The 27,254-nt window shown below is 42.4% G+C and overlaps 1 protein-coding gene and 1 non-coding gene across 2 annotated transcripts; one reads left to right on the top strand and one right to left on the bottom strand.

Moving 5' to 3' along the window:
* The first annotated feature begins 999 nt into the window (after nt 1-999).
* On the top strand, nt 1,000-16,473 carry LOC122933075 (uncharacterized protein C3orf38 homolog). The gene is made up of 3 exons (XM_044287827.1): nt 1,000-1,115; nt 12,808-12,842; nt 14,574-16,473. The coding sequence occupies exons 1-3, from the start codon at nt 1,046-1,048 to the stop codon at nt 14,997-14,999; spliced, it is 531 nt and encodes a 176-aa protein (XP_044143762.1). The 5' UTR covers nt 1,000-1,045; the 3' UTR covers nt 15,000-16,473.
* Nucleotides 16,474-25,468: 8,995 nt separating this feature from the next.
* Nucleotides 25,469-25,651, bottom strand: LOC122933604. The gene has a single exon (XR_006388521.1). It is a non-coding gene; the product is annotated as a U2 spliceosomal RNA (small nuclear RNA).
* Nucleotides 25,652-27,254: the final 1,603 nt, after the last annotated feature.

Genomic DNA, 27,254 nt, shown 5'->3' with positions numbered 1-27,254 from the left:
GCAAATCAGTTGCTATCTTTTATTTAAAGTTATTTTTTCGATTTTCCTTTTGATGTGCTATCTGCCACTGTTACAATAAACCTACCATTGAAATGATACTGTTCTGAGACTTTTCATTTCTTTGTCATTGGACAAACTTACAAAATCAGTGAGGGGTCAAATAATTATTTCCTCCACTGTATATGATCTATGTATCAGTGGTGTATGTGCAGCATGTGACATGTGACCCATGTATAAGTGTCTTGTGTCCCACATCTGTCCAATGAGTGATTGATATGCGATGCATGTGTCTTGTTTCTGACTGACTTAAAGGGGTTCTGCAGTTTTTTTAAACTGATGGTCTATACTCTGGATAGATCATCAGAATCTAATCGGCGTAGGTCCCGAGTGTCGGACCCCCGCCGATCAGATGCTGATGATCTATCCAGAGGATAGACCATCAGTTTAAAAAAACTGAAGAACCTCTTTAAGTGCAGGATATCCATATATGTGTACATTCTGCCACATGTATGTTTGTGCATTTTGCTGTGAATGTCTGCCATCATACTTCATCTTTAATATTTCTGTTATCACTGTAAGTACTCATGAACACGACCGTTGGATGTTTTGCAGTCTGCAAATTGCAGATCCACAAAACATGGATACCGGATGTGTGCATTCCACATTATGCGGAACAGAACAGCCAACCTCTAAAATAATTTTTTTGTTTTGATTTTGTTTTGCGGCCCCATTGAAGTGAAGTGAACAGTACAGACATAGAAAAAAAATAAGTTAGTGTGCAGGAGCCCTAAGGTGGGCCCACAGAATCGGTTACACTGGTGGGCCCTAAGTACCCCAGTCCTACACTGTTCACACCTAGTTGTCATAGACCCCCGGTCTGCAGTACTGCTTGAGAATGATGGAGTCTAATCACATAATTACGTCAGTCACTTTGCTTTGTGCATTGCGCCACTCCCTTTTTTGTCTTTAGGTTTCGACTTCTCAGTAGGAAGTGCATTTCCCAGTTTCACAAATATGTAGAAAAAGACGAGCAGCCGCTGTCAGTATGAATAGTTGGATTGATATGCTGTCATCTTTGAAACAAGAAGAGGAGGCAAAGTGCTCTAATCCTACAGGTATGTTATTAGTTTTATATCTCACTAGCAGAAGGACCGGCTTCGCACAGGTATATGTCATCTATTTCATTTATTGTTTCTGTGTGTCGTTAAAAGATATCAACAGTTTCCCCCATAACAGTGACCTCTACAGCACCCTGCCCCACTGTCTGCTGAGCTGTGTATCTAATCCTATCCTGTGTGATACTGTCTGCTGAGCTGTGTATCTAATCCTATCCTGTGTGATGCTGTCTGCTGAGCTGTGTATCTAATCCTATCCTGTGTGATACTGTCTGCTGAGCTGTGTATCTAATCCTATCCTGTGTGATACTGTCTGCTGAGCTGTGTATCTAATCCTATCCTGTGTGATACTGTCTGCTGAGCTGTGTATCTAATCCTATCCTGTGTGATACTGTCTGCTGAGCTGTGTATCTAATCCTATCCTGTGTAATACTGTCTGCTCAGCTGTGTATCTAATCCTATCCTGTGTAATACTGTCTGCTCAGCTGTGTATCTAATCCTATCCTGTTTGATACTGTCTACTGAGCTGTGTATCTAATCCTATCCTGTGTAATACTGTCTGCTCAGCTGTGTATCTAATCCTATCCTGTTTGATACTATCTGCTGAGCTGTGTATCTAATATCCTATCCTGTGTGATACTGTCTGCTGAGCTGTGTATCTAATCCTATCCTGTGTGATACTATCTGCTGAGCTGTGTATCTAATATCCTATCCTGTGTGATACTGTCTGCTGAGCTGTGTATCTAATCCTATCCTGTGTGATACTGTCTGCTGAGCTGTGTATCTAATCCTATCCTGTGTGATACTGTCTGCTCAGCTGTGTATCTAATATCCTATCCTGTGTGATACTGTCTGCTCAGCTGTGTATCTAATCCTATCCTTTGTGATACTGTATGCTGAGCTGTGTATCTAATCCTATCCTGTGTGATACTGTCTGCTGAGCTGTGTATCTAATCCTATCCTGTGTGATACTGTCTGCTGAGCTGTGTATCTAATCCTATCCTGTTTGATACTGTCTACTGAGCTGTGTATCTAATATCCTATCCTGTGTGATACTATCTGCTAAGCTGTGTATCTAATCCTAAAACCCATTTGGTGCTCCTTTTTAGCCCTGCTGTGCGCCCATACATCAATTTTTTGAGCACACATGGGGTGTTGGCGTATACAGGGGGAAATAGGCAACAAAATGTGGAGTGCTGTTTTGTCTTGATACCCCTTGTGAAAGTGAAAAATGTGGGTGTAAAGCAACTTTTTCTCGAATTTTTTTTAATTTTTTTCTTTTCACAGCCATGTGTTTGTATTCGGGGGGAAATGGGAAACAAAATGTGGGGTGCATTTTGTCTTGTTACCCTTTGGGAAAGTGAAAAATGTAGGTGTAAAGCAACTTTTTTGTGAAAAAATGCAATTTTAAATTTTCACTACCAAGTGTTTCTTAATTCTGTGAAATGCCTGATTGGTCAAAGTGCTCACTGCACACCTTGAAATATTCCTTGAGGGGTGTAGTTCCACTCTGAAGCCTGCTGTGCGCCCATACATCAGTTTTTGAGCACACATGGGGTGTTTCTGCAAACTCCAGATTCAGGGTAATAGATTTAGAGTTTTGTTTGGCTGTTAACCCTTGATGTGTTTCGGAATAAATAGATTAAAATTTAAAATCCGTTAAAAAAAGTGAAATTCTGAAATTTCATTCCAATTTTCCTTTAATTCTCGTGGGGCACCTGAAGGGTTAGCAAAGTTTGTAAAATCCATTTTGAATAGCTTGAAGGGTGTAGTTTCTAAAATGGGGTGATTTATGGGTGGTTTCTAATATGTAAGCCCCAGAAAGCGACTTCATAACTGAACTGGTCCTGAAAAAATGTAGTTTTGGAAATTTTCTTAAAAATGTTAAGATTTCCTTCTAAATTATCTAAGCCTTCTAACGTCCCAAAAATAAATAAATGTCATTTTCAAAATGATCCAAACATGAAGTAGACGTATGGGGAATGTAAAGTAATAACTATTTTTGGAGGTATTACTATCTATTATAAAAGTAGAGAAATTCAAATTTGTAAATTTGCTAATTTTTCCAAATTTTTTGTAAATTTGGTATTTTTTTATAAATAAATAAAAATATTTTGACTCAGTTTTACCACTGTCATGAAGTACAATATGTGACGAGAAAACAATCTCAGAATGGCCTGGATAAGTGAAAGCGTTTTAAAGTTATTACCACATATGTCAGATTTGCAAAAAATGCCCTGGTCCTTAGGGTGAAAAATGGCTGTGTCATGAAGGGGTTAAGGACCTGTGAACTGCTAACACCTGTGATCAGTTGTTATGGAAACCTGGAGTAGGGCCTGCAAGCTTCTATTGGCTGATAAGGAACATGTGACCGTGTGCATGGCAGGTGGGGGCTTGTATTGGCTAATCATGGTCATTTTTGGGGAATATCTCAGAAATAGTACGTCCTAGAGAGCTGAGACCTGGTCTAAAACCTTCCTAGACACCTGATGTACCTGTGCGCCAAATTTGGTGATTGTAAATGTGACGGTGCGGATTTCTTTAGAGGACATACATACACGCGCATACACTCAGCCTTATATATTAGATACTGGTATCACCACTAAACCTTTTAGCTCAGTAATACTCTGCTTGATACCACAGGAGAGCAATCTGTACTGATGTCATAGCTTCATAGTAAAGATATACATGTTATAATAATGACGAGCTGCGTTACTGATCAGACATTCACTGGGCAAAGCTAAATTAATACTCCTTTATTAAACCAGTATCTTATATTTATTTGTAATCCAGGACTGCCAAGGCAAAGGTGGCAGAATTAACTCTTATTTATCTGGTATTCTCATATCTATTTATATCTATGTTCTACCAGTGTGCTATTAGGCCTGCAGCAATTGATGGAGCAAATGGTAAAATTGCGATTAATTTGAAAATTGGGGCTCTATGCATTAATCCTTTCAAGACCAGGATATTTTTTATTTTTATTTTCACTCCCAGCCCTCCTAATGCCATAATTTTTTAATTCATATAGCTGTATAAGGGCTTGTTTTGCAGGACAAGATGCATTTTCTAATGGCACCATTTACGGTTGCATACAATGTGGTGGGAAGCGGGAACAAAATTCCAAACGGGGTAAAATTATGAAACAAAAATCATTCTGCCACCATTATTTTTACATTTTTTCCTATGTGGTAAAAATGATCTGTTACTTTAATTCTCCAGGTCAGTGCAATTACAACAATACCACATTCGTATTGTTTTTCTAGTTTTCATACTGAAGGAAAAAAATGTACTTTGGAAAAAACAATTTTTTTCTTTGCATTGCCATATTCTGATTCCTATAACTTTCTTTTTGTGTGTAGGAAGCTGTGTTATGGCTCATTTTTTTTGTGGGATTATCTGTACCACTTTTGGGTGTGTATGACTTTTTGATCACTTTTTATTCAATTTCTTGTGAAGTGACCAAAAATCGGCTTATTTTCAGTTTACCATATGGGATAAATAATTTTATATTTTAATAGTACGGGGATTACAGTATGGGGCACATTTATTAAGACCGGCGTTTTAGACACTGGTCTTAATAAGCCCTATAGCTGGTGGTGGATCACTGAAGTCATGTAGAGACGCCGGCCTCTATGGCCTCTGAAGTTATGTAGAGGTGCCTAAACCAGGTATAGAAAACGAAGAATGAGACAGGTCTGCTGGCCCGTCCCCACACACACCACGTCCACGTTTTTAGATCTGGCGTGAGCGAGAAGAAGTTTCAGATTTTGCCGCAACATGGCGTGCAACTGAATCTGTGACCATATATACGCCACAAAAGAGGCGTATATCTGTTCGTAATTGACCCCCTATGTTCTTATAGAGCCCTGCCACAGACTGGCTTCTTATAGCAACTAATGTGTGGCAGCCCTGTACTACTCCTGAGTACGGAGGCTGCCACACACTACATCTGTCTCCCCCGATCCTCATTGGCAGGGGAGCCAGTACATTGCTGGGAAAGCGCAATTCTGGTCTTTACCCTCTTAGATGCCATGGTCACATTTGACCACAGCATCTGAGAGATTAGAGTGGATTCACACTAGCGTTATGGATTGGCTTTCCGTTATAACTAGTGATGAGTGGCAGGGGTCATATTCGAATTTGCGATATTTTGCTAATATTTTTTAGAATATTTTTGAATTTTTATTGCGAATTTTTCAATTTACAACTATTAGAGAAAGAAGATTATAGCACTATATTAGCTAAATTGCTCTATATTCGATTTTTTTTGAATTTTTGCTATATTGCTATAACTTCGTTTTTTCGAATATTCGGAATATTTTAAATCAAGAATATATAGCAATATAGCGAATATTTGAAAAAAACGAATATAGAGCAATTTAGCTAAAATAGTGCTATAATTTTTTTTATAGTTGTAATTTTTTTCCAATCTGAACTTCAGATGAGAAAAAAATTACAACTATTAGAGAAAGAAGATTATAGCACTATATTAGCTAAATTGCTCGAACTTCATTTTTTCAAATATTTGTAATATTCTAAAACAAGAATATATAGCAATATAGCGAATATTCGAAAAAAAACGAATATAGAGCAATTTAGCTAATATAGTGCTATAATCTTCTTTCTCTAATAGTTGTAATTTCTTTTCTCATCTGAAGTTCAGATTGGAAAAAAATTACAACTATAAAAAAAAAAATTGTAGCACTATATTAGCTAAATTGCTCTATATCCGTTTTTTTCGAATATTTGCTATATTGCTATAACTGTTTTTTCGAATATTCGTAATATTCTAAAACAAGAATATATAGCAATATAGCAAATATTCAAAAAAACGAATATAGAGCAAAATTCGCAAACACTACTACTCCTAAAGTCAAGTATATTGCAGCCTTCTTAATGTCCCACAAGCTAGAAGCAGGGAGAGATCATGTGTACTGATTAAAGAAAAAAAAAAAATATAATAATCGAAAAAAAATCGAAATTACGAATATATAACTATATTCTAAATATTCGCGAATTTTCGAAATACCTATATTCGTGATAAAAATTCGAAATTCGAATATTCGTGATCAACACTAGTTATAACATGGTTATAACGGAAAATAACATAATCCATAAGATGGAAGGACGGATCCGTTCTGCTGCCCATAGACTTCTATTAGGACGGAAAGCAAACGGAATTCCTTTTAAAGGCTTCCGTTTTGCATTCTGTCTTGGCATTCCATTATTTTCCATTATAACCATGTTATATTTACACACAGATGTCTTTCTGCAGTGTGTGGATGAGATTTCTTAAAATTCCCCCTGCAAATCCAGACAGAAAATCTGCAGCATTTCCACTAATTGTGGACTCATCCAAAGGAAGTGTATGTAGTGCTGCACCAGCTGCTAAGAGGAAGAAGCTTTGAATACCGGGGAGGAATTCAAGCCTTTCCTCACTGCCCATTGACTATATACATCTGGGTGTTTATCTTTTATCTCTGCACGGATGTTTTAAAACGTTTTCTAATGATGCTTGTGCGGGAACAGGGAGTTGTCAGTGACAGGTGTGCTCCCCATAGACAATGCAGGGAAAGTTTTTCACCATCTCTCACTTTCCTATTGTGCTATACACTATGCTGAATGAGAGCTGTGTATGGAGATCAGAAAGTGGTGTTATGGTCCCGGTGGTCATGTGATCACTGGGGGTCGACTGGCCATAGACCCTACAGGGAAATTTCCCGAGCATTCCTGCTGGTCACCAGCCACATACTTACTTAAAGGTCTGTTGCTCTCAGCATTAAAGGGGTTCCCCTCCCTTTCTTCACCCAGGCAGCCCCTCTGAGATGAGCATCAGAGCAGTTCATGCGTCGATGCTCTCCCTTGCCCTGCACTGAATCGCACAGGGCAAAGGCGTTTTCAGCAGATTCAGTGACAGACCGGTTCTCTGCTAGGTGGGGGCTTCCACCTAGCAGTGTTCCCGGTGACGTCACCGGCAGTAATGGGTGGGCATTAGCGCTGCACTAGCCTGTAAAACATTATTATTTATTATACATTAGTGCTGGTGACGTCACTGGGAACAGTGCTAGGTGAAAGCCTCCGCCTAGCAGTGTAAGTTTGTAAACAAAAAAGCCATTGCCCTGCTCCATTGCTCGTCTCAGAGGGACTGCGTGGGTGAAGAAGGGCATATGTCTGTGTTCAGCTCTGCGTGGGTAGCAGTATTTTGTGCTGCACTGTGGTATTTGGTTCTGCTGAGGCAGTATTTTGTGCTGCACTACAGTTTTGTCTGCTTGAGGCGTCCCTGCCTACATGTGTTGCCCCTGCCTTTTGTCAATATGGACCCGCTTCCAACATGGTGCCACTTATAGTTTTTTTTTTTCCAGGGCTACTTTAATTTCCCAGTCCAGCCCTGGCCAGGGGACAGGAGTCAGCAGATCTGGCTCGGTCTTAGCAGACACAGATCTGCCCTGCAGTGCGGTTGTACAAACTTGTTCAACCTTTCTGGGGCTGTATATTCTCCTATGGGTTCATGCACACGGCCATTGATCGGCCTTTACGTGCACATGGGGATCGCAATTTGCGGTCCCCTTTGCACAGGCAACATCCATTCGGATTCTGCAGATGGATCTAGATCCATTCAACTTGAATTGGTCCGTGATCGTTCCGCACTGCGAAAAATAGAACATGCACTATTTTTTTGCAGTGTGCGGAGGCATGGAGAGAAACCCCATGGAAGCACTCCGTAGTGCTTCGATGGGATTCCATTCCTCCGTTCCACACCGGATATTCCAGATTGCGGACACGTTCAAGTTAATGGGCATCCGTAATAGGGGTGCACATGGCCAGTGCCCGTTTATTGCAGACCCACTGTTTGTGTGACATCCCAGAGTATGTTACTAAACTCTGTTTCTCTGCTACAACATGTCAGGTGTATATTTATTGTCATCTTGTGTAATCTAACACTGCATTCTCCATTAGGTGCATTTTCTATACCTGTTTCATAAATTTGCTGTAATTTTCATGTTCAACAGCAGGAGGCAGCAACGTGTTTAGTTCAGTTTAGCATACCTAGACTGGAATAGTACATTCCAATCTAGCTCCCTCCCTCTTTGAGAAGGTGTGGAATTTTCCCACTTCCTGCCTCATGGGAAGGAAAGAAAGTTCTAGTTAGCGTACCAGCCCCCCTGCTTAGGGTACGCTGTGTTGGCAGGAGCTCCCAGAAACAGGGATCCCAACCTAGGATCCAGCCTTGGCTGAGGCCAAGATCACTCTTCCCAGCCTGAGCCATCAGCCTCAGCTGGTTGACAAGAAAAGCAGCCACCTCCAGCCTCCAGGAAGAAGCATCCCCTATGAGCCAAGCTGTGAGTACATATCCAGAGACCAGGAGAAGCCAAATTCCTCCTCAGCTAGTCAGGCCCATACTAAGCAGAAGACAGACAGAGCAGAAGATAGATACCTGCCAGATTCTCCAGGCACATAGTATAGAAGCAGAAGAGATATTGATCCCTGCCATACATTGCCTATACCTGATAGGACCCAAGACTATTGCTGTAACTTTTATGGATTTAAAGCTGCCATTCAGTAAAGACAAGTTGGATCATATTACCTGTTTGGATCTCATTTACTGCTATCAAAGTTCCTCCATTACTCCTATTAACAACACTCAATTTATTGCAAGTGAGCTAGGATCCAGGAGTCCAGCCATACCCAGGTAGGAGACACCGTTGACACTACATAGAGACATTATCCCCCTCTGGCATTCCTCACCTGGTACGGGAGTTACAACACCTTAAAGGGCCCTGAGACTATAACCTGCGCACATTGCAATTGGCGTCACAAACTAAAAACTATTAATTTTGCGCCAGTGTGCATCAGTCCTAATCCGGCTTACTGCATTTGCGGGCCGCAATACGGGCCACGTCAGGTAACGGCCGTGTGCATGAGCCCTATAGCTGGGGCTAATATATCATCCCCAGTAACAAGAGAAATCAGCAATAAAAATAAATAAATAAAAAATACAAAAATAAATAAATGAAAAATAATAACTACACTACAGCTTCTAGCCCCACCTCCCAACAAACATAATCCATACAGCCAGGGCCGTCTCTAACACGGGGCAGAAGGAGCAGCTGCCCCGGTCCCAGTTGCTCCTCGGGGGCCCAAGGCAGCTGCCTCTTGAGCCCTGCTGGCCAGTGGTGTAGCGTGAGGGGGCCGGGGGGCGCTAGCAGGGCCGCACCGCCGATTAGGCAAAGTGAGGTTCAGGCAGCGCGGCACTGGTGACAAGTGGGGGGCAGTGGCGGCAGGGCACAGGGAGATGAGCGCTTTCATTGTGCAAGCGCTCATCTCCATAGTCATCTGTATCTCCGTCCTCAGGACAGCGATACAGATGGATGCTGCGGGGCAGGGGAGTGGCATCTCCCTTCCCTGTTCCTCTCAGAGGCCGGCGCAGGCGGCGCGATGACATTATCGTGCCGCCTGAGCCGTACAGAGTGGGACACAGGCCGGAAGAGGCCTACATCTCATCACTACCAGCCTGCTGGAGGTAAGTATAAGTGTTTATTTTTTTTTATATGGTACTAGTTACTGGCACATGATTGGGGGGAATCTATGGGGGCACTTGTTACTGGCACATGATCGGGGGGCATCTATGGGGGCACATCTTACTGGCACATTATTGGGGTACTGTAGGGGAATCTATGGGGGCACTTCTTACTGGCACATTATTGGGTGGCACTATGGGGGCACTTCTTACTGGCACATTATTGGGGGCATCTACTGAGGCAACAAAGAAGGGGTATTTTATATGGGGGCACTATGGGGGAAGGGAGGAGAGGAACACTATGGGGGCTTCTACTGAGGCCACAAAGAAGGGTTATTTTATATGGAGGGCTCTGTATAGGGGCATTTTATACTGGGACATTATGGTGGGTACTATGGGGAAGGGGAGAGAGGAGTACTATGGGATCATCTATGGGGGTCACTAAGAAGGGGTATTTTATACTTGCAAATTATGAGGGACACTGAGGGCATCTACTGGGGCACTATATATGGGGCATTTCATACTGGTACATTATGGGGGGCACTAAGAGGAAGGGGGAGAGGAGCACTATGGGGGCACTATGGGGACATTAGCTCAACTGGGGGCATTAAAAGGGGATATTTTTATAAGGAAAATTATTACTACTGGGAGGCATTACTTTATTACTGCTGTAGGTCTATGGGGAACATGATTACTAGTATGGGCTCTATGGGAGCATAATTACTTCTGAGGCACAGTGAGGAAATGTTGGGGGTACTGTAGGAGCACTATTACTACCATGTGTGCTCTAGCAGAGAATTATTACTATTGGTGGGACTTTTGGAAGCACTATTACTGTGGGGGCACCTTGGCACAGTATCAGCTTACCACAATTATTTTGGGGGGACGTTATGTTTACACTATTAGTGTCAGGGGCACTATTTTTGGGCAATGTGTGCCAATAATTATTGAAGGGGGATTATCTGTGTGGCACTAGTATTATCAGGGGGTTTATCTGTTTCTGCAGTATAATATTGGGGAGCACAGCGGCACAGTATTGGGTGTGGTGGGATGATTTGTCCAGAAGATAGGAGGATGATGGAAAAGTAGTAAACTAAGATTTTTTTTGTCAACCTGCAGAGATGAGAAATGGGTGAAAAATGGTGGTCTGGTCTGAAGATCTGAAAGGAGAAGATGAGGAAAGAGAACATCTACATCAAAGAAACGTCACTGGATGTAAGAGGTATGGGGCGCTGTATTACCCTGTATGTTCTGTAGTGATGGGGGGGGGATATAGAATCTGGCCCCAGACTTCAGGTCACACTGTGCGTGTTCTGAATTCTGGGGGCTCACACCCATCTACTACATTATCTGTACTCAGAGAGTTATCACTGTGTTATCTGTGGTGTTACGTATGACTGGATGGAGGGGTTAGTAGTACAGTACTATCTGCACATTGTAAAAAAAAAAAAAAACAGTAATCTGCAAAATACTATATATTTGTGTCAGAAGTTGTGCTTTTTTTAATTTTTAGAATAATGATACAGCCATTTTATCTGATATTTTTGTGCTGATTCTTTTTTTCTCTCTATATTAAGGGACACTATAGTCACCAGAACCACAACAGCTAAACGTAGTAGTTCTGGTGTCTATAGCATGTCTCTGCAAGCTTCTTAATGGAAACACTGCCTTTAAAAAAAATAAAGTCAGTATTTACATTACTGCCAAGGAACTCCTCTAGTGGCCACTCATCAGACGGCCACTCATCAGACGGCCACTAGAGGTGCTTCCTAGTCCTGTGTTGCACAATGTTTAACACTGGCATTCACGCTAAACACTCCTCATAGAAATGCATTGCTTCAAAGCATCTCTAGGAAGCCACGCATGTGCAATAGCCTCCCAATGCTTCACTATGGGAAAGCAGTGGGGTGGCTAAAATATACTCACACACTGCACATTCCTCTGCATTGTATTGATGAGGTTGTATGTGTGTTGTGGTGGAGGGCGTGATTGCATGCTAGGGTGTGGGAAAGCGGGATACAGGGGGCCCAAGTAAATTCTTGCCCAGGGTCCAATCAGTATTAAAGACAGCCCTGCATACAGCCATGTATCAAAATGATCGTAATGGAAAGGGAAAATAATAAAAAAATATATTTTAGTTACACATGGTGCTGTTAACAAAATAAAACTTAAGAAAATTAAAAAAAAACTACTACTTTTTCCTTGCTTTTCTTTACATTTCTCAAAATAAATAAAAATGAAACAATACTAACATAAAAATGCCATAAAAATAAAGTCCCATGTATGACTGAAAAAAAGGAACCAAAAATATTTATATAACGAAAGTTATGGGGGACAACCCCTTGCGAATGGTAAGGAAGGAGGATATATGGCCTGATGTTGAACTGGTTAATTAAAAAAATCGTTAATTTCTAACGATAATTAGTTTTCCCTTAGTCCTAACAGCAGCACAGATGGGGTTAACTTCCCCCCGTGAACTGGCAGGACCGGTGGAATTTTAATGAGCCCAAGAACCAATAATAAAGATTTACACCCCAACAAAAGGAGGGGAAACCCACCAGCCCATTGTGTCTATAGCAAGAATAACCTTACTAGGGTGGGATATTTGTGTGCTGCTGTTAGGACTAAGGGAAAACAAATGATCGTTAGAAATTAACGATTCCCTTACGTCCTACCAGCAGCACAGATGGGGAGATAGCAAGAAGAACCCCTAGGGAGGGTCCTCATGCCTGGCAGAACTAAGAATAGTCTGCCCAAAGGCCGAAAACTCAGCTACCTGTCCGGAGGACAGAAAAGAACACAATGGGCTGGGGGGTGTCCCCTCCTTTTGTAGGGGTGTAAATCTTTATTATTGGTTCTTGGGCTCATTAAAATTCCACCGGTCCTACCAGTCCACAGGGGGTAGTTAACCCCATCTGTGCTTCTGGTAGGACGTAAGGGAATGACACGTTTTTCGCCAGTAACTTGTTCAAACCAATCCTTAGTGATAATTTTGGCACTGGTTTCGACTGTATTAAAATAAGAGCCAATCAGTTACATCACACAACCTGTTCAGTAGTTATCAGAGATGTCTAAATTCTGTCATGGGTTTCATCGAAAATGAAATTATTTTATTCCCTTTACCCCCTGCACATCAGTAGATATTGAGTTACTTTTTATTTTGTATTACAGGTGGTGGGGAGTGTTGGAACAGCCACGACAGTGAGGTACGTTGTGTCCATAAAATCATCTTTTCTAAAAAGCGCATTAAGATATCCTGAGATGACGCCTGTGGATGAAGTAGTTTGTTGCCATCAGTAATAATAGGATACCTGCACGTAAGATCGGGTTTACAAACAACATTTTCTGTGTGGATTTTCATGCTGTCTTGTCCGGATATCACCCGGATATTGAATTGCAAAGGGCGATATCTGCACTAGAAATCTACCGAAACAATTGACACGGTGTGGATTTTAAAAATCGCACAGCAGGTCAGTTTTGGCATAGAAAATATACGCAAAGTGTCCCTCTGATTTGTCACGTCTTTCCCTTTGCTGGTACATTTTTATCTGCACGAAAACTGCAATGTGTGCAGTTACCTTAAAGGGGTATTCCCATCTGAGACAATGGGGGCATATCGCTAGGATTTGCCCCATTGTCTGATAGGTGCGGGTCCAGAACGGAGCTGGAAAAGTGGTGGCTGGAGGACCCTGGTTTTCCTGGGTCCAGTCACCACCAAGCGCTCTCCCCGTAGAAGTGAATGGGAGCCACCACTTAAGCATGGCCACCTCTCCCATTCACTTCTATGGGCCTGATGGAAACAGCCAATGGAGCGCTCAGCTATTTTCCTCATAGAAATGAATGGAGGGCAGTGTGCAGTGCACCCTCTTCCACTTTCAAGGCTCGGTGTAGTTGCGGGACCCAGAGGTGGGACCCACACCAATCAGACAATGGGGGCATAATACTAGCGATTTGCCTTCATTGTCTGAGATGGTAAAACCCCTTTAAGGGTACGACCACACGGTGCAGCCACCTACAGGTGAGTAATACGCAGAAGTTGCTGCTGCTGCATCCAATTAAAGGGCATCTGTCAGCAGATTTGTACCTATGAAACTGGCTGACCTGTTGCATGTGCGCTTGGCAGCTGAAGGCATCTGTGTTGGTCCCATGTTCATATGTGCCCGCATTGCTGAGAATTATTTTTTTTTTATATATATGCAAATGAGCCTCGAAGAGCAATGGGGGCGTTCCTATTACACCTAGAGGCTCTGCTCTCTCTGCAACTGTCGCGCCCTCTCCGCTTTGCTTGACAGGGCCAGGCATTATGATGATTCCACAGGTGACTGCATCCCAAGTGCAGCACAGCACTCCATGTGGTCGTACCCTAAACCACTCCAGGACAAGGTCAATCTTAGGATGAGAGAAGCTTTTTTTCTATTGTTTCCCAGCTTTCTAACCATCATAACTTTTTTTTAAAGGTTTTTGTTTTCGTAGCGGCATAAGGTTTCATATTTTTTGTGTAACAGGCTGAATTTTTTATGTCATTTTTACATATAAATTAATATTTAACTCATATGAATGTTTTATCATTACAAAATGCATAAAAAAAAATAGTTTTTGACTGTTCAAACCTAACAAAGGTTGCTATGGTTACAGGGATACCAAATAGGCTAATGTTTTATTGTTTTATTTGTGATGTCTGTTTAATAAAATTAGTTTGTATGAAAATATGCTTTCATTTTGTTTAATTTATTTTGACTTTTTTTTAACCCTATCAGTGCCCAGGCAGATGGGAATGAAATACGAATTCCCTCCTCAAAGTATTAAATGTCCAGAATGGGTAGTTTCTCCACTTTTGAGAAGAGGTTAGGCATAAATGTCATATGGGCACACGGTTTACTTCATTTCCCCATTCTAGACCCTTATACAGACTAAATAAGTGTTATTGTTGTCTGCAGACCATCGCCAATGAGATCGGAAGAAAGCTATGCCAGTGGTTCTACTTTACATTACCCAAACAACTACATCAGAAGCATCAACCTTTTAACGAACTGGCATCCAGTTATTTTACGGAGAATGTACACCTTCAGTGCACCTATAACATAAAAGGACAAAATAAATTAGAATGTACAGGTCTTATGTTGACTACATGGGTTCTGTCTGGAATATTCAAAGAAGAGAATCTCCTCTTCAGCCCAAATCTTGATCTTGGAGGACTAAAGACAGGACACGACAGATATGGAGTATTGACTGTGGAAATCTCTGGGACTGTACACAAGGACAATTCCTATATTGGTATATTTGATCACACCTTCAAAGCTGTTCGTTTGCCAGGCAGACAGAACTTCATAATCAAATCTGTTCAACTCAACATGCACACATAGGGGTATGACACAATATGCATTATATTGAAAGAATATATGGGGTCATTTATTAGGATTGGTGTTTTAGACGCCGGTCTTAATAACCCTGCTCTGGCGCTTGATGCGCCTAAGTTATGTAGAGGTGCCAGGCTCTATATATCTTAGACGCTGGACATGCAACTTTCTAGTCCAAAAATAGGCGTAGAAAATTCTAAATGAGACGGGCCGGACAGCCTCATTCTCCGCCCACGCTATGCCCCCTTTTTCCTGCCATCTCGGAAGAGTGGCATGAGTGGGAAAATTCAGAGATTCAGGCGCAAATTCCCTTTGCAAATGAATCTGCAACAAAATCACGTCAAAAAGTAGCATACATCTCATCATAAATGACCTCCATAGTTATTTTGTTGACATGGTTATGTCGACCTTTACAAGCAATGCGTCTAGAATCAAAACCAACCAAACAGACTTTAATTTTGTGTCTGTAGCTTTTATGTGTCTCCAAGGTAACAGACCACAAACCCTCCATGTTGTCAGGACCCTGGAGCTATTTCTTGCTGTGCTCTATCCGCTTTCCTCTACGAGGTCAGTAGCTTTCTCTTCATAACTTCAGCAGATCCACTGCCAGAGCAGTGCCAATCCCAACAATGATCTCTTGCCTAGTTAGTACTCTCTGTTTTGCATCGATGATGGGCAGTGACCCTGAAACAACTGTCTGCAGATGAGGCACTGGCTTAGCTATAATCTCAAGTTATTTCTCCTATATAAGATAGCTAGCTTACATCTGGTGCATTAGAGACTCAGCTTCTTTTTACTTTTGGAAGGAGAACTAATTGTCAAGTAGAGCAGAACACACGGTGTGGAGTAGCACATGACTTCAAGTTCAGACTACACACAGCATTATTAGTAGTCTGTAACTATGGTGATACATGTATCTCGAGTCATAGGAGTTATATACACAAAATTGTAGCATATTTTTATCAAGACTTTGAGCAGAGTTTCTTAATTTCCATGTATTAAGGAGATATCTAGAATTCTTTGGAAGGCTGGCATAGCCAGCTGGACATTTATGGCGTTTTCATTGGATATGTCAAAGAATTATGAAAGGTGTAGGTCCCGTTTCTGTGACAAGCATCTATATGGTTGGACACGTGGCTCTCTCCTGTCACTACTATAGAAGTTCTGAAAATATCCAAGTATCTAAGTGTGCTCGGCTATTTTCAGAAATCCCATAGAAGATGTGGTCACCTCGGACATTTATGTCATATCCTTAAGTAGTCTACATTTACACAATGAAACTAGGCTTTAAATCACTGTTCAATAAAATACAAATTTCACAGCTAAATAATATTATTTTCCTTATGATGAAATTATAATGCCTTAACATCTTAGGGACTGTATTTTGCAATAAGGACAGCAAGAATTTGCATTTTCACAGCTGGAATTTTTGTTTAATTGAAATTGGGGATTACCTGAATACAAAATATGTCTACTTCTTTTTATGTTTTACTGCTTTTCATGTGTTGCTGGGAGTAGGTAGGGTAAAAGAGGGACCCCACACCCTCTGATTAACCACATAGATGCTACATATGCTTTTGACCGTGACATCTAAGGCTGAGTTCACACGGGCGAGATTTCCGCGCGGGTGCAATGCAGTAGGTGAACGCATTGCACCTGCACTGAATCCTGACCCATTCATTTCAATGGGGCTGTGCACATGAGCATTTTTTTTCATGCATCACTTCTGCAATGCTTTAAAATCGCAGCATGTTCTATATTCTGTGTTTTTCACGCAGCCCTGGCCCCATAGAAGTGAATGGGGCTGCGTTAATAACGCATTGCATCTGCAAGCAAGTGCGGATGCAATGCGTTTTTCACTGATGGTTGCTAGGAGATGTTGTTTGTAAACCTTCAGTTTTTTATCACGCGCGTGAAAAACGCATCAAAACGCATTGCACCCGCGTGGAAAAAACTGAACAACTAAACGCAATTGCAGCCAAAACTGACTGAACTTGCTTGCAAAATGGTGCGAGTTTAACTGAACGCACCCTGAACGCATCCGGACCAAATCTGTCACGCTCGTGTGAACTCAGCCTAAGGGGTTAAAAGGTTGTTAGAGGTAATATATTGTATAAAGGTGAAAAATAAGAATGTATCAAATGATCATGATATAAAATTATCCTGATTACACCACAATTCACAGTATGCAGCTTAATAGTGCAATAGGTCTGGACCAGAAAAAAAATTGAGAATTACCCTCCACATACCATGAAACACTCCTGCTCCTCTGTTCATGATCTCGGTCCATGGATGTTATTCCCCTTTAAATTATTCCAATTTGTCAAGGAAATAGACCAATGGGGTCATTTATCAAACTAGTGTAAAGTAGAACTGTCTTATATGCCCATAGCAACCCATCAAATTCCACCTTTCATTTTCCAAAAGAGCTATCAAAAATGAAAGGTGGAATCTGATTAGTTGCTATAGACAAGTAAGCCAGTTCTACTTTACACCAGTTTGATAATTAACCGTATAAATGTTTGAAAATCACTAAAAAATTGGCAATAAATGCAGCGGGCCACTCCACCCGGGGCCCCAAATGTGTTCATGTAAAACTGTTAGTTTGCTGTGTTGCCTGTTGCATTTCAGCAACGAGGACATAGAGTCCCCTTTTAGTGATAAGGTAGATGGTACCCAGGTGTAGGAATGCCAGAGTGGTGCAGGGTGGCCTACAATGTCCCTGTATGTTGGTGTTGCATGAGTCACGGTGCTCCTACCTGCATACTCGAACCCCAGGCGTTGGCTCCGAAGCAATGCAAAGGGGGTAGTTGTTGATGGGATGAAGAAATGAATTGAGTCCAGACATTGTGTTGAAGTTCAAAGCAGCTTTACTTTCAATAAACGCTTCTCCAAACAATCCACAGACTTTGTTTTGGTTTCCAGCAGGTTTTAGCATTAACTTGGCAGGCAATAACAATCTCAGCTCTCCTACATCTTTAGTTCTCTCAACTCTGCTGTGCTGACAAGATTAAATAGGAATCTTGTCCTTTGCTTTCTGCTGCAACTTCTTACTTGTGTCTGTCTCTTAGTTTGTACCAGGGAACCTTTACTCCTGGCTTCAGGCTTTGGTCTCTCTGTTCCAACAGAGCTGAAGGTGTTCTGCTTGTTCTAGGCAATGCACACCCAGGAGGGATGTGCAACCTTCTGCACAACCTCCCTTGGCTCGGGGTTGGCTCCAACTAACTCCTAAACGAACTAACTCCTCCTCTCCTTAAAGAGAGATTGAAAAACAGGTTCCATCCTCCTAAAGAAACACTGCCAAGTCTGCTGCCACCTTCTGGTGAACCAGGTCATTACACTTGAACATAACAGTTACAAACATAGGGAATGCACATTGCTAAGACCTGCAATAAAATACATGAGATGACATTGCATTAGCCCTTAGGAGACAGTAGCGAGGTACAAAGAGTGGTAATGACACTCTGTCATTACAAAAATGCCAGCAAGTCTTCCTTTTAAGAGGTTTTCTAGTTTAGAAAGGATACAGGCTTGGTGGACCTAACATTTATGTACATTGCTCTGACAGTGTGTTACTGATCAGTTAGGGTCCAGCACCCGGTACTCTCGACAATTAGCCGTTTGAGAAGGCATCGGCACTCGCAGTAGTGCCGTGGCCTTCTCTCAGCTCACCAAGCACAGTGCCGTACATTGTATAGTGGCTGTGCTTGGTACTGCTTCAGTGGGTCTGAGCTTCGCCTTGTCCATGTGATTGTCACATGGCCCAGGCTAAGCTGCAATAGGGCCGCAATGCTAATTCACATACCAGTGCCTTCTCAAACTGGGTCCCGGGTTTTGGATACGGATGACCTATAATCATAGATGACCTGGTCACTGATGGCAGAAAATCCCCAAATTAATGGGGAGCAAACCTTGTGATATCATACCCAAAAAAGATTGAATTGTTGCTAAAGGTGCATTTTTTTTAATTATTGCATTGTACTCATTTTGAGCTAAAAAATCATTTTTTCAATTGGTCTTTATTAAAAATGTTGAGCCCCTTACTCTGTAGAGCTTTCAGATTCTCTAGTAGCATGCTCTCAATTTTTACGCTTATCTTACCTTATCTCTGATCTCTGACCTTCTAAGCTATTTCTTTTCTTACTGATAAGAATGTGGCTTAAATAAGTGTTTATGATGTTTTAGTAATTTAGAGATAAGGGTTATTAGATGACCAGCACAAAGTGAAAGTGAACATAGGATTCACACAGCTAGACAGTTAACCCTTTATGACAGAATGGCTGAAGACCAATTGAAAAAATTATTTTTAGCCCCAAATGAAGTAAAATGCAATCATAAAAAGAAATTTCCCCCAAAGGTGTACATTGCCTTTAAGCTAATTCCTGAGTAAAGGGTGTGAATACTTATGTCAATGCAACATTTTAGTTTTTCCTTTTCAATAAATTTGTAAAGATTTCAAACATTCTGTTTAAATGTTGTCATTATGGGGTATTGAGTGCAGAATGATGAGGAAAAATTAGATTTTTTGAAATTTTAGCACAAGGCCACAACATAGACTGAAAAAAGTGCAATGGTCTGAAGAATTTCCGGCAGCACTGTAAATCCTAATACCTGCACTTACACTCACAAAACAAATACTGCCCATGAATTCCATGTATGTTCATATAAATGTTCTGAAATGCCTCCCCTACGCAGCTTACCAATCCACTTCTGGAACATACACTGACGATGCAGATGCCTAGAACAAGCAGGATCTCATTTACCTACAGTCGCATTTCAGTGAAGATCCACTATTATGATGTTTCCCTGAAATGGCTCGATACATCATAGTGCAGTTTCCAGTGTAAACAGTCACTGTTAAGTTCACAAAGGGTGAATCAATCACTTATAGACCGTCCCAGCACCGACAGCTGAACCCACAAAGTGCATCAAACAAATAAAACAGTCCTGTATGAGGTCACACTTACATAACGGAGGTCAGCAAGGTTGTCACTTCTTCTGCTCCTATGCCTTTTAAAATGCAATGACTGTTTAATTAGGGATAGGAATCATCCTTGCAGCTGCTCTTTAACCACCTCAGGACCGCCGCATGCAGAATTGCGTCCTGGCGGCGGCCCTGTTATTCCTCCTGGACGCGTCGATGCGTCCTCTCGCGAGACGCGAGATTTTGAGCATAGCCGGCCCGCACATGCGCAGTGCGGGCCGGGAATCGTCGCAGGAGAAGTTCGTCACCAACCTGCCAGCCAATGATCATCGCTGGCAGGCTGGTGACTTTTGAAAAATCTAATCACAAGCCATATAACACACTATATTTATAAATATAGTGTGTTAAATGGCTTTTGTGCTCTCGGTTGGTCCCAGCAGAGGGCACAGATCACAGTGAGTACACCAAACACTACACACTTAGCCCCAGATCACCCCCCATCACCCCAAATAACCCCTTGATCACCTCTGTCAATCACTAGTGAAAGGGAAAAAAGTGATCAGTGTAAACTGTCACTTTTTTTTTCACCAGTATTGACTGTTAGGTTTTAGGTTAGTTTAGGCCCCTTTGGTAGGTAGTTAGCGTCGGTTAGCGCCCAGCCCACCGCACCGCAGTCACTGATTCGCTGATTAGCGTATCGCTAATCAGCATTGGTACTTTTCTAGTATCTGTAAGTGATCAGAACTGATCACAGTCAGATCTATAATAGTATTAGTGTCACCTTAGTTCGCCCTCCACCCAAAACGCAGTGTTTGCCCACGCCCGCCCCGCTGCAATGACAAAATTATTATTATTTTTTTATCACTGCACAATCACTTAACAAGCGCTGCGGCGATAAAAAAATCATATTTTTTATTAATCGCAGCGGCTTCCGGTACTTCGCTAGCCTCCGATTTGTAAGACAGGCTTGCTTTTTTTCTTGGGTAGTCTCAGGGAATACCCCCTAAATTTAGTTGACCAAATGGCAAGTAAGGGGTATTCTTCTGAAGAGGCCTACAGGCTTCTGACCCAGTCGGATGAGGAATGGGAACCCTCATATGACGAATCCAGCGGGTCAGAATACGAACCTGTAGAAAGAAGTGGCAGTCTGACCCAAAGTTCGGAAGATGAGGTTAAGGTCCCTGATACCACCAGGCGTACCCGGCCCCGTGTTGCTAGACCACACGTTGCGCAGGATCCACTTCAAGGGCAGCAGAGTTCGGTTGGCGTTGTCGGATTAAGTGGTGAGGCATACACCAGCAGCGCAGCCCATCCTGGACCTAGTACCAGCACTGCCGTAGAACATGGTGTAGTGGCGAGCACCAGAAGGGCAGTTGAAGCTGGTACGGTGGCACGTGCATTAGTTCCCCCGTCGCAGCCACCGCACAGACAGGCCTGTAGAGCTCCTAGAGTCCCTGAGGTGCTGGAAAACCCTGATTGGCAGCCCCCAACTTCAGCCGCACCAGTAGTTCCCCCTTTCACCGCCGAGTCTGGAGTTCGGGTTGAGACAGCTCAGATCGGATCGGCACTGTTTTTTTTTGAGCTGTTCTTGACTGCGGAGCTCTTGGACTTAGTCGTGGCAGAAACAAACCGGTATGCCACTCAATTTATAGCCGCCAACCCAGGAAGCTTTCAAGCCCAGTCTTTCCGGTGGAAACCCGTCCAAGTTTCCAAATTTAAAACTTTTTTGGGCCATCTCCGCAACATGGGCCTGACAAAAAAGCATGAATTGCGGTCATATTGGTCCACGAACCCAATTCATCACATGCCCATGTTCTCTGCTGCCATGTCCAGGACACTATTTGAGACCATCCTGCGTTTCCTGCACTTTAGTGACAATAGCACCTCTCGTCCCAGAGGCCACACCGCTTTTGACCGGCTCCACAAAATTCGGCCCCTCATAGACCAATTTAACACCAAATTTGCATATTTGTATACCCCTGAGCAAAACATCTGCATAGACGAGTCCCTGATACATTTTACCGGGCGCCTTGGCTTCAAACAATACATCCCAAGCAAGCGCTCCCGGTATGGGGTCAAATTGTATAAGCTCTGTGAAAGGGCCACAGGCTATACGCACAAGTTTCGAGTCTATGAGTGTAAAGATCAGACCCTGGAGCCGGTCGGTTGCCCTGACTACCTGGGGAGCAGTGGGAAGACAGTCTGGGACTTGGTGTCACCCTTATTTGGCAAGGGGTACCATCTTTATGTGGACAATTTCTACACAAGTGTGCCCCTCCTCAGGCATTTGTTTATAGAACAGATTGGCTGCTGTGGTACCGCACAACCTAGTCGCCGGGGCTTCCCCTAACGGCTCGTTACCACCCATCTTGCAAGGGGGGAGAGGGCTGACTTGTGTAACGAAGAACTGCTCGCGGTGAAATGGAGAGACAAGTGTGACATTTACATGCTCTCCTCCATTCACGCAGACACGACAATCCAAATAGAACGAGCAACCAGTGTCATTGAAAAGCCCCTCTCGGTCCACGACTATAATTTGCTCATGGGAGGGGTGGACTTCAATGACCAGATGTTGGTTCCTTATTTAGTGTCCCGCCGCACCAGACGCTGGTATAAGAAGGTGTCTGTATATTTAATTCAATTGGCTATGTACAATAGTTTTGTTTTCTACAGTAAGGCTGGGAGAACAGGATCCTTCCTCAAATTTCAGGAAGAGATCATCGAGATCCTCCTGTATCCAGGAGGTTCCGTGGCCCCATCCACCAGTGTAGTGAGCTGTCTACACGAGCGACATTTCACAATGTCGTTGCTGGTGTATCAACCCAAGCGCCACCCCGAAAAAGATGTGTCTGTAGCAGGAGTGGAATAAGGCGTGACACCCGCTATTTCTGTCCTGACTGCCCTGACCACCCTGCCCTATGCTTAGGGGAGTGTATCCGGAAGTACCACACACAGGTACACTATTAGCATAGGGATTGCGTGACGCAGGACAGGCACACAGGGCTCTTAGGGCCCTTTCACTCACAGCTGCTGCAAACCTCTCCTTTCACCTGGGACAAAGTGCATAATGTACTTCGCCACATCTCTGGGCGATTTGCGCTTTGCACATTGTCCTATGGGGAAGGAGAGGTTTGTCCTATAAAGGTAAAAAAAAAATAAAAAAAAAATCACCTGTAAGCAAAAAAGTTTATGTTCTGTTCTAAAAGTTCAATAAAGTTTATAAAAGTTAATGTTCTGTTCAAATGTTATATAAAGTTAATGTTAATAAATGTATTGCGTTGCGGCCAGTTTTTTTTGTTGTTTCTTTACCTTCTAGGTGGACCAACCGATGAACCAGCTCCAGCACTGATGCGCATTCTGACAGAAGCATTGCACTGTAGTCAGATTATACAAAAGTCGGTGTATGCGGCGCTGCAAGACGAGATTTTTCCTCTGCAGTAAAAAAAGATATGTTTGCCGAGGCTTATGAGCTGAGGGGCGGTGTTCATATGCTTTGGCAAACACTTTGTATATGAAAAAAAATCCCGGCAATGATTTATTTATCTACATCGATTGATGTGAATGGAGAAATCGGGTTTGCCAGGGCATATGAGCTGAGTGGGTTTGGATGTTGGGCGGAGCTCCTATGTCCTGGCAGATGCCTTTCCCCTCTTTTTTTTTTTTTTGGCAGAGATTTTTTCATCCACATTGATCGATGCGAATGAAGAAATCTGTGCCGTTCATGATTGTGGAGACCCACAAATGCCAGGGCAGTACAAATGACCCCATTTTGGAAAGAAGACACCCCAAGGTATTCGCTGAGGGGCATATTGAGTCAATGAAAGATTGAACTTTTTGTCCCACGTTAGCGGAAAGGGAGACTTTGTGAGAAAAAACAAAAAAATAATCTATTTTTCGCTAACTTGTGCCAAAAAAAAAATCTATGAACTCGCCATGCCCCTCATGGAATACCTTGGGGTGTCTTCTTTCCAAAATGGGGTCACATGTGGGGTATTTATAATGCCATGGCATTTTAGGGGCCCTAAAGTGTGAGAAGAAGTCTGGAATCCAAATGTCTAAAAATGCCCTCCTAAAAGGAATTTGGGCCCCTTTGCGCACCTAGGCTGCAAAAAAGTGTCACACATGTGGTATCGCCATACTCAGAAGAAGTAGGGCAATGTGTTTTGGGGTGTATTTTTACATATACCCATGCTGGGTGAGAGAAATATCTCTCTAAAATGACAACTTTGTATAAAAAAAATATGGGAAAAGTTGATTGTTAGAGAAATATTTCTCTCACCCAGCATGGGTATATGTAAAAATACACCCCAAAACACATTGCCCTACTTCTTCTGAGTATGGTGATACCACATGTGTGACACTTTTTTGCAGCCTAGGTGGGCAAAGGGGCCCAAATTCAAAAGAGCACCTTTAGGATTTGACAGGGCATTTTTTTTACACATTTGGATTTCAAACTACTTCTCACGCATTAGGGCCCCTAAAATGCCAGGGCAGTATAAATACCCCACAAGTGACTCCATTTTGCAAAGAAGACACCCCAAGGTATTTCGTGATGGCATAGTGAGTTCATGGAAGTTTTTATTTTTTGTCACAAGTTAGTGGAATATGAGACTTTGTAAGAAAAAATTAAAATCATATTTTCCGCTAACTTGTGACAAAAAATAAAAACTTCTATGAACTCACTATGCACATCAGCGAATACCTTAGGGTGTCTACTTTCCGAAATAGGGTCATTTGTGGTGTGTTTCTACTGTCTGGGCATTGTAGAACCTCAGGAAACATGACAGGTGCTCAGAAAGTCAGAGCTGCTTCAAAATGCGGAAATTCAAATTTTTGTACCATAGTTTGTAAACGCTACAACTTTTGCGCAAACCAATAAATATACACTTATTGCATTTTTATTTATCAAAGACATGTAGAACAATAAATTTAGAGAAAAAGTTATATAGAAATGTAGTTTTATTTGAAAATTTTTACAACTGAAAGTGATAAATGTCATTTTTTTGTAACAAATTCGGTAAATTTCGATTAATAACAAAAAGGGTAAAAATGTCAGCAGCAATTAAATACCACCAAATGAAAGCTCTATTAGTGAGAAGAAAAGAAGGTCAAATTCATTTGGGTGGTAAGTTGTATGACCGAGCAATAAACTGTGAAAGTAGTGTAGTGCAGAATTGTAAAAAGTGGTCTGGTCATTAAGGGAGTTTAAGCTAGGGGAGCTGAGATGGTTAAAGCCTACTAGGCCAACAATGGGCCCACACTGCAGAATCATTGTTTTCTGGGTCACTTAACTGTCACTGAACTACCTCAGCACAACCATAGGCTTTGAAAAACCGCCATCGCCTGCAATCTCCCAAACGTGCGCACGAGCACAGTCATCACTACACCAAGATTGACGCATAGAGGAATAAAATTTATGTCATGAGTGTGTCAACTATTGACAACTCTTTGCGGTTGTCGAAAATCTATTCGATACACGTCCCTGATAGGGGACGTAACAGGGATAAACTGATAAGAATAGTACTACTTAACACACCACTCATATAGGGTGGCACAGTACATTGCACGGCGCACGTGCAGTGCCCCAAATTGGAAGTAAGAGGACCGACCAACCAACTGTTTCCATCTCCCGCTTCCTAAAATCTATTCCATACACTGGCCCCTGATAGGGGACAAAACAGAGATTAAACTGTTAAGAACAGTTTTTTTTTATTAAAATTAAAAAAAAAGAGGACAGCCTCTGTGGAGCTGGGTATTTTTTGGCTGCGTTACTAAACACTCATGCACAATGGCTGTAGGCTCATGCGTCCTTTTGCGGAGGTGACAAACCTGGTCAGTCAAACCCAAGGCAACATCATCGACCTCATCCCATATGCGTTTTTTTTCTGGAGCGTGCCCTGCGAAGAGTGCTGGATCAGGCCGTAGATGAGCATGAAGAGGAAGAGTGAAGTCTATGACGGTTCGCCCGTTCGTGAACATTTGCGGAAATTCGCGTTCGCCAACGGAAAATGTTATGTTCGCAACATCTCTAATGGACAGTAGTATAGGTAGTCTCGGAACCTTTCACATATGGCACACTTCATCGCTAGGAATTCTAGTGATAGTTCTTCTCGGCAGGTGTGAGAGTCCTAGACCCGTAAGCAATTACTTTTAACTTTTCCTCCTGCTCTTGGTACAACACAGCTCCTAGTCCTTTTTGCGAGGCATCACAGTGCAGAACAAAGGATTTGCTATAGTCAGGGTAACTTATAATTGGAGGATGAGTTAAGGTCTCAATAAGTCGGTTCAGCTACCTGGTGGTGGTCAGTCCAGACTATAGACTGATGAGAAGATGAGAAGGTAGTTGACCTTTTAGTTTTGGTGATGGCTTCTTCTTCTTCTTGGGTTGGCTAGCCGATACTGACGTTATGGTAGGTGTTGTATCCGCTGATAGTAATTCATACAGGGGTTTTGCAATCCTGAATAAAATTTGAACCTAAGGACGATAGTAAGAAATCCTATCCAAATAACTTCCTGAGTTCTCCAGCAGATCTTGGCTGGTTGTTCTTCAAGGCCAGCACAGGCGCAATGTTTGCTGGATCCATGAAATAGCCATCTTTGGACACGATCTTGCCCAAGAATCTGACTTTGTTTTGGAAAAGTTCACATTTCCTCGCTGTTAACTTGACTCCATGTTTCTGATACCGTTGCAGTACCAACCGAACATATTCCACATGTTCTTGGAATGATCTGCTGTGAATCAGGTTGTTGTCTAGGTACGGCAGACAGACCTCATCCCTCAGTCCCATTAGACAAGTTTCCATGCTGCGTTGAAATTCAGATGGCGCAGAGCTAAGGCCAAAGGGTATTCTGAGCCACTCATACAGACCCCAAGGTGTGATGGTAGGCTTTCCCTTGGTCTAGCACCAAAATCTATGACCTTCCTCCTAGGCTGTCCAGCATGTCTTGGATCCTAGGGATTGGGTGATGGTCAGGGATGGACTTCTGGTTCAACTCCCTGTAGTCGCAACACAGTCTCAAACTACCGTCCTTCTTTCTCACGCACACAATGGGTGAAGAGTATAATGATTTTGACTCTGCAATCCATTCCGGTTCAGCAGATCCTGCAAATATTCTTTCACCTCCTGGTGTAGTGGCTTTGGCACAGACATGTAAGTTCTTCTAACCGGTATATTGTCTTTGAGGTGCAGTTGTAATTGTAGTGAACGGATGCATCCGCCAGAATCATTTTTAGCGAAGGCGTGGCATTCCTCCCTTAGCATTGTCTTGACTATCTGTTGATCTTCCTCCAGTAGGTGTTCTATAGGTACTGGTGGATCCCAGTGTTCTAGATGAGC

This window comes from Bufo gargarizans, chromosome 3 (genome assembly GCF_014858855.1).
Source record: "Bufo gargarizans isolate SCDJY-AF-19 chromosome 3, ASM1485885v1, whole genome shotgun sequence".
Lineage (NCBI taxonomy): Eukaryota > Metazoa > Chordata > Amphibia > Anura > Bufonidae > Bufo > Bufo gargarizans.
The sequence above is the reverse complement of the archived record's forward strand: the minus strand, read 5'-3'. Positions and strand labels throughout refer to the sequence as shown.

Bases quoted from the DNA above. Each gene is read 5' to 3' on its own strand.
- LOC122933075 (XM_044287827.1), top strand. From the start codon at position 1,046: ATGAATAGTTGGATTGATATGCTGTCATCTTTGAAACAAGAAGAGGAG. The intron at 1,116-12,807 runs GTATGTTATTAG...TTTGTATTACAG, and splicing joins AAAGTGCTCTAATCCTACAG to GTGGTGGGGAGTGTTGGAAC. The intron at 12,843-14,573 runs GTACGTTGTGTC...TGTTGTCTGCAG, and splicing joins GGAACAGCCACGACAGTGAG to ACCATCGCCAATGAGATCGG.